Source organism: Guillardia theta (assembly GCF_000315625.1).
Source record: "Guillardia theta CCMP2712 unplaced genomic scaffold GUITHscaffold_53, whole genome shotgun sequence".
NCBI lineage: Eukaryota > Cryptophyceae > Pyrenomonadales > Geminigeraceae > Guillardia > Guillardia theta.
In genome coordinates, this window is record NW_005434621.1 from 9,920 (window position 1) to 21,572 (window position 11,653).

At 55.7% G+C, this 11,653-nt stretch overlaps 6 protein-coding genes across 6 annotated transcripts in view; 2 read left to right on the top strand and 4 right to left on the bottom strand.

Annotated features, from left to right (window-relative positions):
• GUITHDRAFT_141242 (hypothetical protein) overlaps positions 1 to 3,757 on the bottom strand; it is a gene marked incomplete at both ends in the record, with an annotated part of 4,394 nt that extends 637 nt beyond the window's left edge. The window contains 9 exons of the mRNA XM_005829204.1: positions 73 to 1,537; positions 1,621 to 1,734; positions 2,030 to 2,153; positions 2,367 to 2,419; positions 2,515 to 2,606; positions 2,847 to 2,909; positions 3,114 to 3,264; positions 3,368 to 3,545; positions 3,673 to 3,757. Of these exons, the coding sequence (XP_005829261.1) occupies positions 73 to 1,537; positions 1,621 to 1,734; positions 2,030 to 2,153; positions 2,367 to 2,419; positions 2,515 to 2,606; positions 2,847 to 2,909; positions 3,114 to 3,264; positions 3,368 to 3,545; positions 3,673 to 3,757 (2,325 nt within the window). The remainder of the gene's footprint in view (positions 1 to 72; positions 1,538 to 1,620; positions 1,735 to 2,029; positions 2,154 to 2,366; positions 2,420 to 2,514; positions 2,607 to 2,846; positions 2,910 to 3,113; positions 3,265 to 3,367; positions 3,546 to 3,672) is intronic.
• Positions 3,758 to 4,631: 874 nt separating this feature from the next.
• Positions 4,632 to 6,193, top strand: GUITHDRAFT_153569 (hypothetical protein). Its single transcript, XM_005829205.1, has 9 exons — positions 4,632 to 4,676; positions 4,843 to 4,911; positions 4,958 to 5,025; positions 5,171 to 5,219; positions 5,267 to 5,328; positions 5,397 to 5,453; positions 5,506 to 5,606; positions 5,668 to 5,702; positions 6,063 to 6,193. The coding sequence occupies exons 1-9, from the start codon at positions 4,656 to 4,658 to the stop codon at positions 6,090 to 6,092; spliced, it is 492 nt and encodes a 163-aa protein (XP_005829262.1). The 5' UTR covers positions 4,632 to 4,655; the 3' UTR covers positions 6,093 to 6,193.
• Positions 6,194 to 6,203: 10 nt separating this feature from the next.
• GUITHDRAFT_153570 (hypothetical protein) lies at positions 6,204 to 8,036 on the bottom strand. The gene is made up of 6 exons (XM_005829206.1): positions 7,902 to 8,036; positions 7,651 to 7,758; positions 7,227 to 7,397; positions 6,928 to 6,967; positions 6,527 to 6,883; positions 6,204 to 6,357 (listed from the first exon to the last, which is right to left on the bottom strand). The coding sequence occupies exons 1-5, from the start codon at positions 8,019 to 8,021 to the stop codon at positions 6,804 to 6,806; spliced, it is 519 nt and encodes a 172-aa protein (XP_005829263.1). The 5' UTR covers positions 8,022 to 8,036; the 3' UTR covers positions 6,204 to 6,357; positions 6,527 to 6,803.
• Positions 8,037 to 8,164: 128 nt separating this feature from the next.
• Positions 8,165 to 8,670, bottom strand: GUITHDRAFT_153571 (hypothetical protein; the record flags this gene model as incomplete). Its single annotated transcript, XM_005829207.1, has 2 exons — positions 8,422 to 8,670; positions 8,165 to 8,373 (listed from the first exon to the last, which is right to left on the bottom strand). Coding segments are annotated over exons 1-2 (293 nt in total), but the record flags the coding sequence as incomplete, so codon positions are not given.
• An 86-nt stretch (positions 8,671 to 8,756) lies between these two features.
• Positions 8,757 to 9,212, bottom strand: GUITHDRAFT_111561 (hypothetical protein; the record flags this gene model as incomplete). The annotated part of the gene is made up of 1 exon (XM_005829208.1): positions 8,757 to 9,212. The coding sequence occupies one exon, from the start codon at positions 9,210 to 9,212 to the stop codon at positions 8,757 to 8,759; it is 456 nt and encodes a 151-aa protein (XP_005829265.1).
• Positions 9,213 to 10,484: 1,272 nt separating this feature from the next.
• GUITHDRAFT_141244 (hypothetical protein) lies at positions 10,485 to 11,423 on the top strand (the record flags this gene model as incomplete). Its single annotated transcript, XM_005829209.1, has 1 exon — positions 10,485 to 11,423. The coding sequence occupies one exon, from the start codon at positions 10,485 to 10,487 to the stop codon at positions 11,421 to 11,423; it is 939 nt and encodes a 312-aa protein (XP_005829266.1).
• Positions 11,424 to 11,653: the final 230 nt, after the last annotated feature.

Below are 11,653 nucleotides of genomic sequence, written 5' to 3' on the forward strand. Positions count from 1 at the left end.
ATCCTCATCCTCACTATCACCATCACCATCGTCGTCTTCATCATCATCATCTCCTGCTCCTGCTAACTTCACCTGGTTGATACCCTCGTACGTCGACGACATCATGGCGATGAGCAGATTGATGAGCACGATTGACACCAGGAAGAAGTTGAGAAGGACGATGAACAGGATGAGGATGCGGTTCCCATACGACAAGTGCATCCTCTTGGTCTTGTCCCGCACCAGCTCCAACCCCTCGATGTCAAGGTCCACCTGCTCCAGCGCCGCGTTGAACCCGATCATCATGGACGAGAAGAAGTTGGTCAGCCCGGAGTTCTGCAGGTCCAGCATGACGTAGAGGAGCTGGGAGAAGCCGATGAGGAAGATGGAGTAGATGATCAGGAACTTGCGGGTGTCGTGCTTGAGCATCTGGATGATAATAAGCACAAAGTGGCCGTACTCGGGGAACCCCATCATGCCCCGGAACAGGTTCAGCGATGAGAGGATGCTCTGCAGGATCAGCAGGAACTTCTCCAGCTGGGAGGACAGCTCCCACGAGAACTGTCGGCAGTTGGCACGCATGTGCAGCCCTAGGACGAAGAGGGGAACGTGCCCTGGCTCCCTTGAGAAGCACTTCCTCCATCGCAGAAACACGATGACCATGGCAATGGGAGTCGTTAGCAGCGCGTACACGCGATCGAACAGGTGAGCGCGGTTGGTGTTGAAGTACGCCGTCCTCCCCTGCCCCAGCAGCCTCGTCAGCTCCCTCCCGAACTTGTCCATGTAGAGCATGACGCTGAGGAGCTCGACGAACGTCAGCCAGAGGTTCCAGGAGGAGGAGGAGCCGGGTTCTGTTGTTGAGAGGATCATGAGGAGGAGCCCGAAGCCGACGCCCAGCCAGAACTTGGACCGGAACTTCTGCTTGGCGTACCTCTTCCACTTCTGGTCCAGCACCTTCTTCAGCTCCCCGCTTTCGAGGATGTCAAGTCGCTGGCAGGAGACGACCACTTCTAACACGCTCAACTCCTCTTGGTGTTCCTTCTCCTCCAGTCCCTCCAGCGGCACGTCGACCCCCTTGAGGTAGAGTCTTCTGCAGGTCACTGGCCCGTAGACCCACTCGGTCGTCATGAGCTTGTCCAGCAGGTGGTTGAAGATCTTGAGCGACCCACGGGCTGCGGACAGGGAAAGGGGAGTGTGATGTTCGCGATAGCAGCGCTGATTGCTGAGCGTCTCGTAGATCCCCTCCCTCCTCATCAGCTCCTCGATGTGGTCGTACATGTCACAGCACCAGCTGCTAGACTCCTCCTCCTGCTGTCCTCCTGCCTCAAACTCCCCTCCCCACTCCTGCTGGGACTCCCCTGTGCCCTCCGTCCTCCTCGAGGAGTGTAGCACCATCAGATGCAGGAGGTTGTATCCTTCGCTCGTCTTCATCTCCAACGACGCTCCTTGCGAGACCAAGTAGTCGAACACGCCCCTCTGGTTGGTGCAGGCAGCGAAGGCCAGGGGGAACTCGCCGTAGTTGCAGCAGCCATCGGAGAGCTTCGGATCCTTGAAGAAGCTGAGCGATGAGAACAATCGTCAGCAAGCATCCTCAATTTTCCTTGACCCCCCCCACTTCCACAGCCTCCTCCTCCTCCTTACCTTCCAACAGCCTGCTGGTTCAGTAGCACTTTCCCTTCGTCACTCTCCACAAACTTCCTGATGATGCTCATGTCCAGCTTGCGCACTATGGCGATATGTAGGACATTCTCACCCCTTCCAACAAAGTCAGCCCCTTCCTCCCTCCCCCTTCCCCCCTCCCGTCCTCTTCTCCTCTCTCCTCTTTTCCCCTGTCTCCCCTCCCTCGCCTCTCCCATGACTTTCTTTTCGTTCCCTTCCCCTGCCTCCCTTTCTTCCCCTCTATTCATCCTCTTCATTTTCCTACTCTCCTTTCACTCCCCTCCTTCTTTCCCTCCCCTACTTACCCCTAACCCCTTCCCCATTCCTCTCTCCCCCTCTGCCCGTCTCCCCCTTACCACTTTCCCCCTCCTGCGTACCCTCCCCCTCTTACTTGTATAGGTTCCCCTCGTAGACTGCTGTCCGCAGCTCGGGGTAATTGTCCCACAGCTGATGCATCAGCCTGTTGTGCTCCTTTGAGGAGTTAAACAAGACGGCGAGGTGCAAAGGAGTCTCTCCTGTAAATTCCTCTCAGCACAGGTTCGCTCCCTCCAACTCCATTCCCTCCTTTTTCTCCCCAACGACCTCCTGTGGATCTCCTTGCAACCTTCCCACCGCCTCCCTTCTCCCTCCCTCCCCTCTCCCTCCCTTCCGTCTTTCCTCGAATCTTTCAGTAACTTTGACAATTCTTTCCATTCGTTTCCTCCAGATCATTCTTCAGTCCTACTCACCCATAATTCCCCGTCGTTCTCCAGTCATCCAATCCACCGTCTTTGAATTTTTGCTTCATCGCCAACGTCAGTCTCTTCCCCTCCTTCTCGCCCCTCCCCCTCATCTTGCTTCCTCTTCTTCCTCCTCTTCGCTCCTCTTCCTCCTTACCTCGTTGCCATCCTCCAGCTCTTCTGTCCCTGCTCTGTGTGCGCGTAAGTCACTGCATTCCAAATTGTTCCCGGGATTGTAGAAAGCAGAGCCTGACCAATCATCAGAAATGAACAAGACGAAAGGAAAGGAAGGATGCCGAGAGAAATCGAGGAGAGGTTGAATATGGAGAGACGTGGAAAGGAACGAGGAGGAGGGGGAAGAGGAGGAAGGGAAAGAGGAAGAGGAGGAGGGGGAAGAGGAGGAAGGGAAAGAGGAAGAGGAGGGGAAGAGGAGGAAGGGGAGAGGAGGAAGAAGGCAGAAGACAAAGGAAAGGGTGAGGAGGAGCGAACCTGGTGTGCGTTGTCCTTGTTCGCCTCAGCTTCCAGCATTCTTACAGGCTGCTGGGACCCAGGCTGGGCAGGTAGAGTCAACAAAGGGTCGGCGGGGGTAGCCGATGGATGAGACAAACGTGAAGACAGCAAGCAGGAAGAGGCGCTAGCAGAGCGATGTCATGGCAGATAGGAAGAGAGCAGTCAGGAAGCAGACAGCAGCCGGGCAGGTGTCGGGGCAGGAGCGGGTGGGATGACCGGAGGAAAGAACGGGAGGGCAAAACTCACCATCTTCTTGAGGAGGCTCAGCCACTTCCTGCTCACAAACCCTCTCCTCGGACTGATCCCTCCAGCCGCCGAGCTCGAGCTGAAGTGCGTCTTGCTGCCTTGCAATCCTGAAGTCCATCCTTTACGCTCGCCGGTGATGGAGGAGGGATACCTGGCAAGGATATGCCCGCTCTGGCTATCAACGCATCTCCGGAAGAGAAGGCGCTGGAGAAGTAGGGAATGACTGGCAACCAGACTCCGAGCAAGTAACTCACCTTGAGCTGACTTTATCCTTCAACTTCCTCCACCCTGCACACGCTTTGAGCTCGTGGCTTGACAAGTCAGGATGTGCTCTGCCTGATGACGACTCTTTGACGTCTTGTTCCACCGATGGCGGCAAGGCCTTCGCCCTTCCTCCTTCGTTCGCCTGCATGCCAGTGAAACTCAACGATCCTGAACTGGCAGGAAGCAGTACAGGATCGATCTCTGAAAGACTGCGAGGCTCGACTTTGGCTCCTGCATCCCCTTCTACCATCACAGCTCGTCAAGGCACGGCTCGATGCAGAGATGTAGCCGTCACCTTGCTCCCCCCGTCGGGTCTTCCGTCTGGACGCTGGTCTGTCTGGAGGAGGAGCCCCGTCGTTCAGAGGCCTTCTCTTGGGCATGCTGGCGATCCTTTCAGTGCGGTGTTACCATCCCCTGCACGCTACCGCACGTCGTTAGAGTGAGAAATAGCCCATGTGTGAAATGCTCATGGAGGAGAAGCAGGAGCATTCAGGTATTCGTGGATGCCTATATCTCTGCCTACTATCCCATGGCATGTAGAACTTTCTGTGAAATTCCGTTTCTTGACGCTCCACTCCTGTATCCCTGTCCTCGCTCTCCTCGCTCTCCTCGCTCTCCTCAGCACTCTCTTTCCCCCCATCTCTCGCAATCGCCTCATCCCCTTCATCCATCCCATCTTACCCATCTCTCTCCTCGTCGTCTGACTCGACTTCCTGTGCTTCTTGCGTGCCCCCGCAGGGATATCCTGCCTCCTTCCAACCGCTTCAAACGTTCTCCACTCTTAACCCAGTTTTCAACATCCATATCCTCTCTTCTCCTCAACCCAACTCATCAAATCCCTCCTCCTCCCCCTGCACCTCCTCTCTCCTCTCTCCTCCCCTCCTCCGTCCTCCCTCGCCTCCCTCTCCGCTCTCTGCCTGATCACGGATTGATGTATCCGACGAACGGCAAACAAATAAAGGCGGAAATTGCTACCCCACAAGACCTAAGAGGGCATAAATGATAGATTTGATAGGGGTGGTAAGTGTACTCTGAAGAACTGTCGGATTATTAGTTCCACCGAGTTATCCCGAGTTGAGATGAAATCTACCTCGGGCAGGACAAAATATCCGATGATTGGATTCGAATTGAATCGATACAGCATCCGGGTCCGCCCCGGTTGAATGAGGGTATCCGGGAGGGTATCCGGGAGGGTATCCGGGAGGGTATCCGTGACAGTGCCTCTTGACAATGCGGGCTGCGCTGGCGGCCGCAGCGGTCGTCGCGCTATGCTTGGTGATGGCGAGGGAGGTCAGACAGGTGATATGAGGACATGATGAGATGATATGTATGTCGAGGTGTGTGTGCTGCTTGTGGGAGATGATCGAGAAAGATTCCTGTCCTGCCATCATGACTTGGTCCTCGACTCTCCTGATTGTCCTCTTACTGACTTGGAAACTCGTTGCTCATCTGTTGATCTTTACAGGGCCCTTCGTCCTCCCGCCATGCCGCCAGCAAGCAAGTTGTGCTGATGGAGGACATTGAATACGTCCCGGTGACGTGACACCTTATGATATGCCGTCCTCACTCTGTTGAGCCAGGTTCGTGTTCCCAGTGACCGTTTCAAGGGAGCCCGGTTGATGAGTTTGTCCAACATCATCGAGCCTGGGTGAGCAAGAGATCTGATCTTTGTGCGACCCTCTGACTTCTCCCCCCCCTTACCTCTTACCTCTCCTGTCCTGTCCTCCCCTTCCTACTCTCCCCGCTCCTCTCTCCTCGCCCTTCCTGCTCTTCGACCTCGCTTGTTTCTTCAGAATGTTGACCATCAACCCGGGATCGAGCACAGGACTTGGTTCAGTCTCTGTACGTCCTGTTCTCTCGCAGCATCCCTCCGCTGATCCCTTCGCCAGGGCGAGCAGGGGAAATGCTTCGCAGACATCTCGTGTGGGACAGATTGTGGCAACTGCCCTCAGTGAGTACTGATGTTGACATGTGCCCCTTGACAAGTCGATCGACTTGACTCACTCCCTCCTTCCTCAGTTGTCACTGCCTGATGGGAGACGGCCGGGAAGTTGCGTGCGCGTTCGGCAAGTGCAGGTGGAGTGGAAGGAGCGGAACAGGAGGGGGGCGGTTGACGCAGCGGTTGCAGCTGCGTTGCCCACTGCAAGTGCGCAGCCACGTCGGAGTGCCCGATGGCCTGTGGGACGGATTACTCGCCTGATCTCTGCGGACAGACGATCTGTCGAGCAGGTTGGAGAGGGGGAGGGAGCTGGGGAGGGAGCTGGGATGGTTTGCTGACTGTGAGATGAAGGGAAATGTTACGAAGCCTTTAACCTACCGATGAGTGTGAGTTGAGCGACAGAAGAATTTCCCATGCTCTGTCTTCCCTTCCTGTCTTCCCTTCCTGTCTTCCCTTACTGTCCGCCCTTACTGTCTTCCCTTACTGCCCTTACTGTCTTCCCTTACTGTCTTCCCTTACTGCCCTTACTGTCTTCCCTTACTGTCTTCCCTTACTGCCCGGCCTCCCTGTTGGTCCCTTCCTCTCTCCCTTCCCCTTCATCCTTGTCGAGTATCTTCTCCCCTCGCCGCACATGGCGTACACCCACTTGTCTTCTGGCATCCTTTCCTCCCAGCTCACTTCTCTCCCCGCACGGAACTTGCTCTTTGAGGCTTGTGCGACGTGTCTCCGTCATTGAGCCATCCCAGGACCCCGAGTGGCGAATCCGCAAAGCATGATCGCAAGGGAAGAGCTTGTTGGCGAGGACGGCCTGTAGGACTGTAAAGTATCTTTTGGATTTTTCTCTGCAGGCTCAATGACTTGGACGACTGTCAAAGAGTTTTGCTTCTCATATTTGATTCACTTTGTTATGATGACAAGGTAGATAGACAGACATTCCCCCAACCCCTCCTCAACCTCACTCCTCACCATCGTCTTGACGGCTGTGCTGAGAAAGGCCGAGACGGAAGTTTGCGGTTGGTAGAGACTTCGCTGATGTTGGCTCTACACTCCCGGTCAGTCCTAGCCTCCTCCTACCTCCCTCCATGGAACTTCTCTCTTGCTCTCCTTTTCACCACCTTCCTCCCCTCCCCTTCCTCCTCCTCTACCCCTCTCCATCTGCTCCACAGCGCATGGTTCTGATCATCCTCTTCCCTGTCCCTCCCTACTTCACCTGCGGATCGTCTTCCACGTCACCAGCGGTTGGATCTGCTTCGAGTCGACATGCAGCGTGTCCACTGAGATCTTGTCGGTCTTGGACGCGGCCATGGCGGACAGAGGGCGAGGAGGGAACCTCTTCTTGTCATGGAATGACCTGTAAACCTTCAGCATCTCCCCTTCTCTCCTCCTGCTCCTGCTCCTGCTCCTGCTCCTGCTCCTGCTCCTGCTCCTGCTCCTGCTCCCTCCTGTTCGCTTTTCTCCTCTCGTCCACCTCACGTCGTCATCTCTTCTCACCACAGCGCTCTCCATTGTATGTCGTGCCTGTGTTGATTTGTGCCCATGCTCGACTTCGCCCCCTCCCTCCCCGGATCTGCAGAGTCTCAGCTTGCAACTTCCTCCCCATCCCTTCGTCACCTTCAGTAGTCGCCTGGAAGCTCGTATGGGCCATCGCGCTCTGTGCCAAAGTGAGTTCTATCTCCTCTCTCTCCTCCTCCTCACTCCTCCTCCTCACTCCCTCTCCGTCCCTCCCTCCTCTCCCTCCCTCCCCTCCATCCCTTCATCGGTTTCTGCTCTCCTCCTTCCCTCCTCCTCGTCACTCCCTCTCCATCCCTCCCTCCCTCCCCTCTTCTCCCTCCCTCCCTCCCCTCCCTTCATCGGTTTCTGCTCTCCTCCTGCCTTCCCCTTCCTCCTCTCCATCCTCATGGGACCCTCACCCTGGGTCGCGCTCTCATCCCGCTCGGCTGGGAGGAGGAGAACAAGTCTGGAGTGCGGGAGGAGCGGAAGGCGATGAGAGCTTCCTGTGGTTGAAGTTCCTCCTTCTCCCTCTGCTGGAGCCTCTTCTGGAGTAGGAAGGAAGCACCGAGGTTGATCGAGGATTCGCAAGTCTGCGGGCAAGTGAGGGAGAGGAGGAGAGATGGGGAACGAGGGACGATGGAAGAGGCGACGAAAGAGGGAAGAGGCGGCCAGGCAGAGAGGAGCAGAGGCAGGATGGCATGGTTGGGAGAAGGAGATGGGAAGGGATCGGGTGGAAAGTTAGCAGATGAAGGAGGGAGTAGGAGAGAAGAAGAGGAGAAGGGAGAGGAGAAAAGGAAAATGGGGGGGGGAGTGAAGAATGGAGGAAGGGATGAAAAAGATCACATCGTGAAGGAGCTGTTTGAGGTCTGCCAGCCTGACAATGCCTGTTGTTGTATTGAAGAGAGACAGCAGATGCCCCGTGCAGTCTTTGATTTCCTTGTCAACCAGGTCCTAAAGTAAAAGAGGAACGATGAAAGAAGTCCAGGAGGAGGAGGAGGAGAAGGAGGAGGAAGGGAGGAGGAGGAGGAGAAGGAGGAGGAGCAAGTCAGTGGAGCTGAACGAGACAGATCCCAGCTTGCATCAGGCAGCAGCACCTTGTGTTTGAGCGAGAGAATGTAGGAGATCTTTCTCTCTAGGTTCCGCTCGTCGAATGGTCGATGGGATGAAGAGTTGCTCAGCTTCGGCTGACCGGCCTGCTCGGAGCGAGAATTCATCTCCTGCTCTCCAAGCTCCTCCTCCTCCTCCTCCAGCTTTGACAACTCCTCCTGCTCATCAGCTCAATCTCTCCATCGCAACACCTTGTCCTCCTCGTACCTCCACCTGTGCCATGGAGCTGCTTCCTACCGCCCCTTCCTCGTCCTCGAGGTCAGCGATGAGGGAGGACAGAATCTCCGTCTCCTCCTTGGAGTCGTCGATCTTCAACGCTCTCCTGCCACCGCCCTTGTGCCTTCCTGTCGACCAGGAGCTTGAGGGATTGCTCCCACTCCTTCTCTCTCCCAGCTGGTTCCTCACGCTAGTCCCCGTGCTCTGCCTGCTCGCCCTGCTGCTCTCCACGGCTCCGTCGCCCTGCCAACTCAGCGTCACCTGAAGGGTCAGACATTGCCATAATCGCACAGGATGCGAAGCATTCAAGGAGGAAGAGGAGGCGGCCTTGAGCTGCTCGACCAGGCTTGCCTTCTCGCTCATCAGATGCTCCAGCTTCATCCTCAGCTCGTTAGTCTTCCCGGCCTGCGAGCTCAGCGTCTCCTCCAGAAGCCTGATGTTCATCTTCGCCTCCTTCAGCTCGTCCTTGGTCCTCATCAGCTGCTCCATCAGCCAGCTCGCAGAGAATTTCTTCCCTCCTTCTCCCGCCATGCTCGCTTCCTTCCCTGACTTTCCCTTCCTCAACTCCAACGAGAAGTCCTTCGCCTCGTCCCTGTGCATGGCGGACTGGGCGAGCTCGAGCTCCTCTATCTTTTGCGCCACTGCTCCTGCAGGAACTTGATGTGCCGCTGCTTGTCATCGTGCGCTCGGTCCAGCTCGTTCTTCAGCAGCTCCTCTTTGAACGCCATCCTCTGCGCCAGGTTCGAGCTGCTGCTCTCCAGCTTCTCCTGGTTCTCACATTCCACTCTCTTCAGCTTCAGCTCGGATTTCAGCCTTGAGATTTGAATTTCTGACTGAGCTATCCGGTCGTGCAGCTCGAATTCCCGCTGCTCTGCCTCGGACTTGAGCAAGTCTACCTCGAGCTGGTGCTTTTCTTCCATCCTCTTCAGATCCTCGTGGAGCTTCTGTTCCGAGACTGACTTCGCTTGCAGGAGCAGCACAAGTGACTCCATGTTCTCCTGCGCCAGCTCTCTCCGCACCCGAAGCTCTTCTGACGCCTTTTCAGCCTTGGTGCTGAACGCTGCAGAAAACGCTCCCTTCATCCTTTTCACGGACCTTACAGCATGCACCCTGCGCAAAAGTCAAAGTCGAAGACATGTATCCTAATGAATGTTTTTGATCCTACTCGCTCGTTAGCTTGTAGCAAGTCATCTCTTGTCTTTCCAATGTTACTCCATGACTTTACCTCGAAAATGCATGCCAACTATCGTCTAGCCTGTCTTGCACTTGATCTCTATGATCGGAGCTTGCTACCCTTGTCACCACGACTTCGTATGGAACCCCTGACATCTCGTTGCTCTCCTGATCCCAGATCCTCTCCTCCCTCCTCTCATTGAACCTGGGCTCTTGCAAAGAGCCCCAACCTACACCACCCCCCCAGAATTGACGTAGCTATCCTATTCCTATCAGCTGCATCCTACTCCGCCATCCCTCGCAGAGCATCTTTCACATTGTCGTTCCTTGTCTCTCTGCATCTTCCTCGCGCTCGTCTGGTCCTCCCCTCCCATCGTGCCCTCCCTCCTTCATTGTCCGAAAGCATTATTCTGAAAGTGTTCGCCCGTTGAATTTACCCTCATCCCCTTCTTTCCCCCCATCATCTCCCTCATACCTTTGACCACATCCCCTCTCGCACCCCAACGGAAAAAGTAACTGTCGATCAACGGTCATGGCGGGATGCGGAGATGGGGGGAGCGGATGAGCAGCTGAAAGGCAAGCGGAGAGGAAGAGAGGAGAAGGAGAAGGAGAGGAAAGCGGGAAGGGGAGGAGGAGGGAAGCAGCTGGAGAACCAGGGCGAGAGACGGAGAGATAGAGAGACAGAGAGCTTGTGAGGGGTCCATAGCAGGGAGAGGAATCCTGCAGAGGTCGGAGGGACCTCGCCGGCAGAGGCCATCAGCTGGTCTGACAGCTCGTCGTTGAAGCGAAGGAGACAGGTAGCTGAGCGAATCCTCGTCTCGTTTCTTCTCAATTACATCTGACTGCCATGTTCATACAGAGCGCATGTCTTCGACAATATCCAAGAAATCCAAGGGGGTGAAGGGAGGGGACAAAGGAGTCTCCTCCTCTTCTATGTCCTCTTCTTCGAATTTAGCTTCCAAGGCATCCATGGCAAGACACCGAAGCACCAGACAGACGGGCATGAGCTCGAGAAGATCAGGCATGTCGGCGAGTCAGGTCATAAATAACTCAAAGCACCCCTTACCTCTTACATTGCCACGTGGTAGGTCGGAGAGAGGACGCACAGCCTGGTTGTTCGCGATCCTGAGACAGGAGCAGACGTCACGCCCGCCAGCCTTCTGGAGTCAGACGCATCTCCCATGCAGCAAGTTCCCTCGGGGAGCCTGTCCGGCCCAGGGAGCCAGCATAGCTCGGACAAGTTCGATATGGATAGCATGTCTTCAGCTGGTTTTAGCCGATCGGGATGGAGCAGCCAGGGGACGTCGACGCCCGTGAACGAGGAGCAGGATGAGGTGCCGGTGCGAGACGAGATGGAGGAGAAGGGGAGCCACCCGATCGTAGAGGAGAAGAAAGAGCCGCTAGTCCTGCTGGCCTCCGACGAGCCTCCCAAACCGGCTGATCTTGAGAAGGACGCGACGATCTTCCTGTCAGAGACTGAGACCTTCTTTCTCTTCGAGATCCCCTCCAGCTGCGTGGCTGACGACGATCCCCAGCTGGAGGCCGTGAAGGAGGTCAACGCTAAGTACCAGGAGCTGGTCAAGTCCAAGGCAGGGCAGGACAAGTACAGCGATAGAGCCATGCAGACTCTGAACATGGCGTTGAAGAATAAGGACGCGCAGGCGACTCCTGCTACCACGGTCAGCGTTGGAGTGGACGTGACGAACTACGAGATTCATGACGCGATCCTGGCGCTGGAGGACAAGACGGAGGAGGAGGACGAAGAGATCATGCGCTCAATGGCGAGCAATAGCAAGGGAGCGAACAGCTCGGACGGTCTGAGCGCGATTGACGCTCTGTTAGGAGGGAACTCAGATATGTCGAGAGAGGAAGAGAGGATAATGTCGTCGAAGAGCTTCAAAGACTCGCTCATGTCGTTGGAGAGGATTGTTATGCAGAATTTGTACCACGAGAGGCAGCTCAAGTATCGGAACCTGCTGCCCCCGGAGGTCCCCAAGGCCGAGGAGGAAGGGGAGGAGGAGGTTGTACGGGACTCCTTGCTGGGACCCTCGTTTGACGTGCGCCTGCAGAGGAAGAAGCTCGAGTTCCTTTGGTGCTTCGAGTGTGAGCTGAGCAGGTGAAGTGGAAAGATGCCGATCGCAATGGTGGTGGTGGCAATCATGTTGATGATGATTGAGCCGATTGAAATGATGATGATGGTGATGATGATGATGATGACGATGACGATGACGATGATGATGATGATGATGATGATGATGATGACGACGACGACGACGACGACGATATGATGATGGAGATGATTGAATTATGATGATGATGATGAATAAGATGATGTAGTAGTGGTGGTGGT

What these genes read in the sequence shown, in the direction of transcription:
- GUITHDRAFT_153569 (XM_005829205.1), top strand. Translation starts at nt 4,656, where the DNA reads ATGGCGAGGGAGGTCAGACAG. An exon ending in AGGACATTGAATACGTCCCG is followed by an intron (nt 4,912 to 4,957) that starts GTGACGTGACAC and finishes CTGTTGAGCCAG; the next exon opens with GTTCGTGTTCCCAGTGACCG. An exon ending in CCTTTAACCTACCGATGAGT is followed by an intron (nt 5,703 to 6,062) that starts GTGAGTTGAGCG and finishes GAGCCATCCCAG; the next exon opens with GACCCCGAGTGGCGAATCCG.
- GUITHDRAFT_153570 (XM_005829206.1), bottom strand. Translation starts at nt 8,021, where the DNA reads ATGAATTCTCGCTCCGAGCAGGCCGGTCAGCCGAAGCTGAGCAACTCT. An exon ending in TTCTCTCGCTCAAACACAAG is followed by an intron (nt 7,759 to 7,901) that starts GTGCTGCTGCCT and finishes CTTTTACTTTAG; the next exon opens with GACCTGGTTGACAAGGAAAT. An exon ending in TCAAACAGCTCCTTCACGAT is followed by an intron (nt 7,398 to 7,650) that starts GTGATCTTTTTC and finishes ACTTGCCCGCAG; the next exon opens with ACTTGCGAATCCTCGATCAA.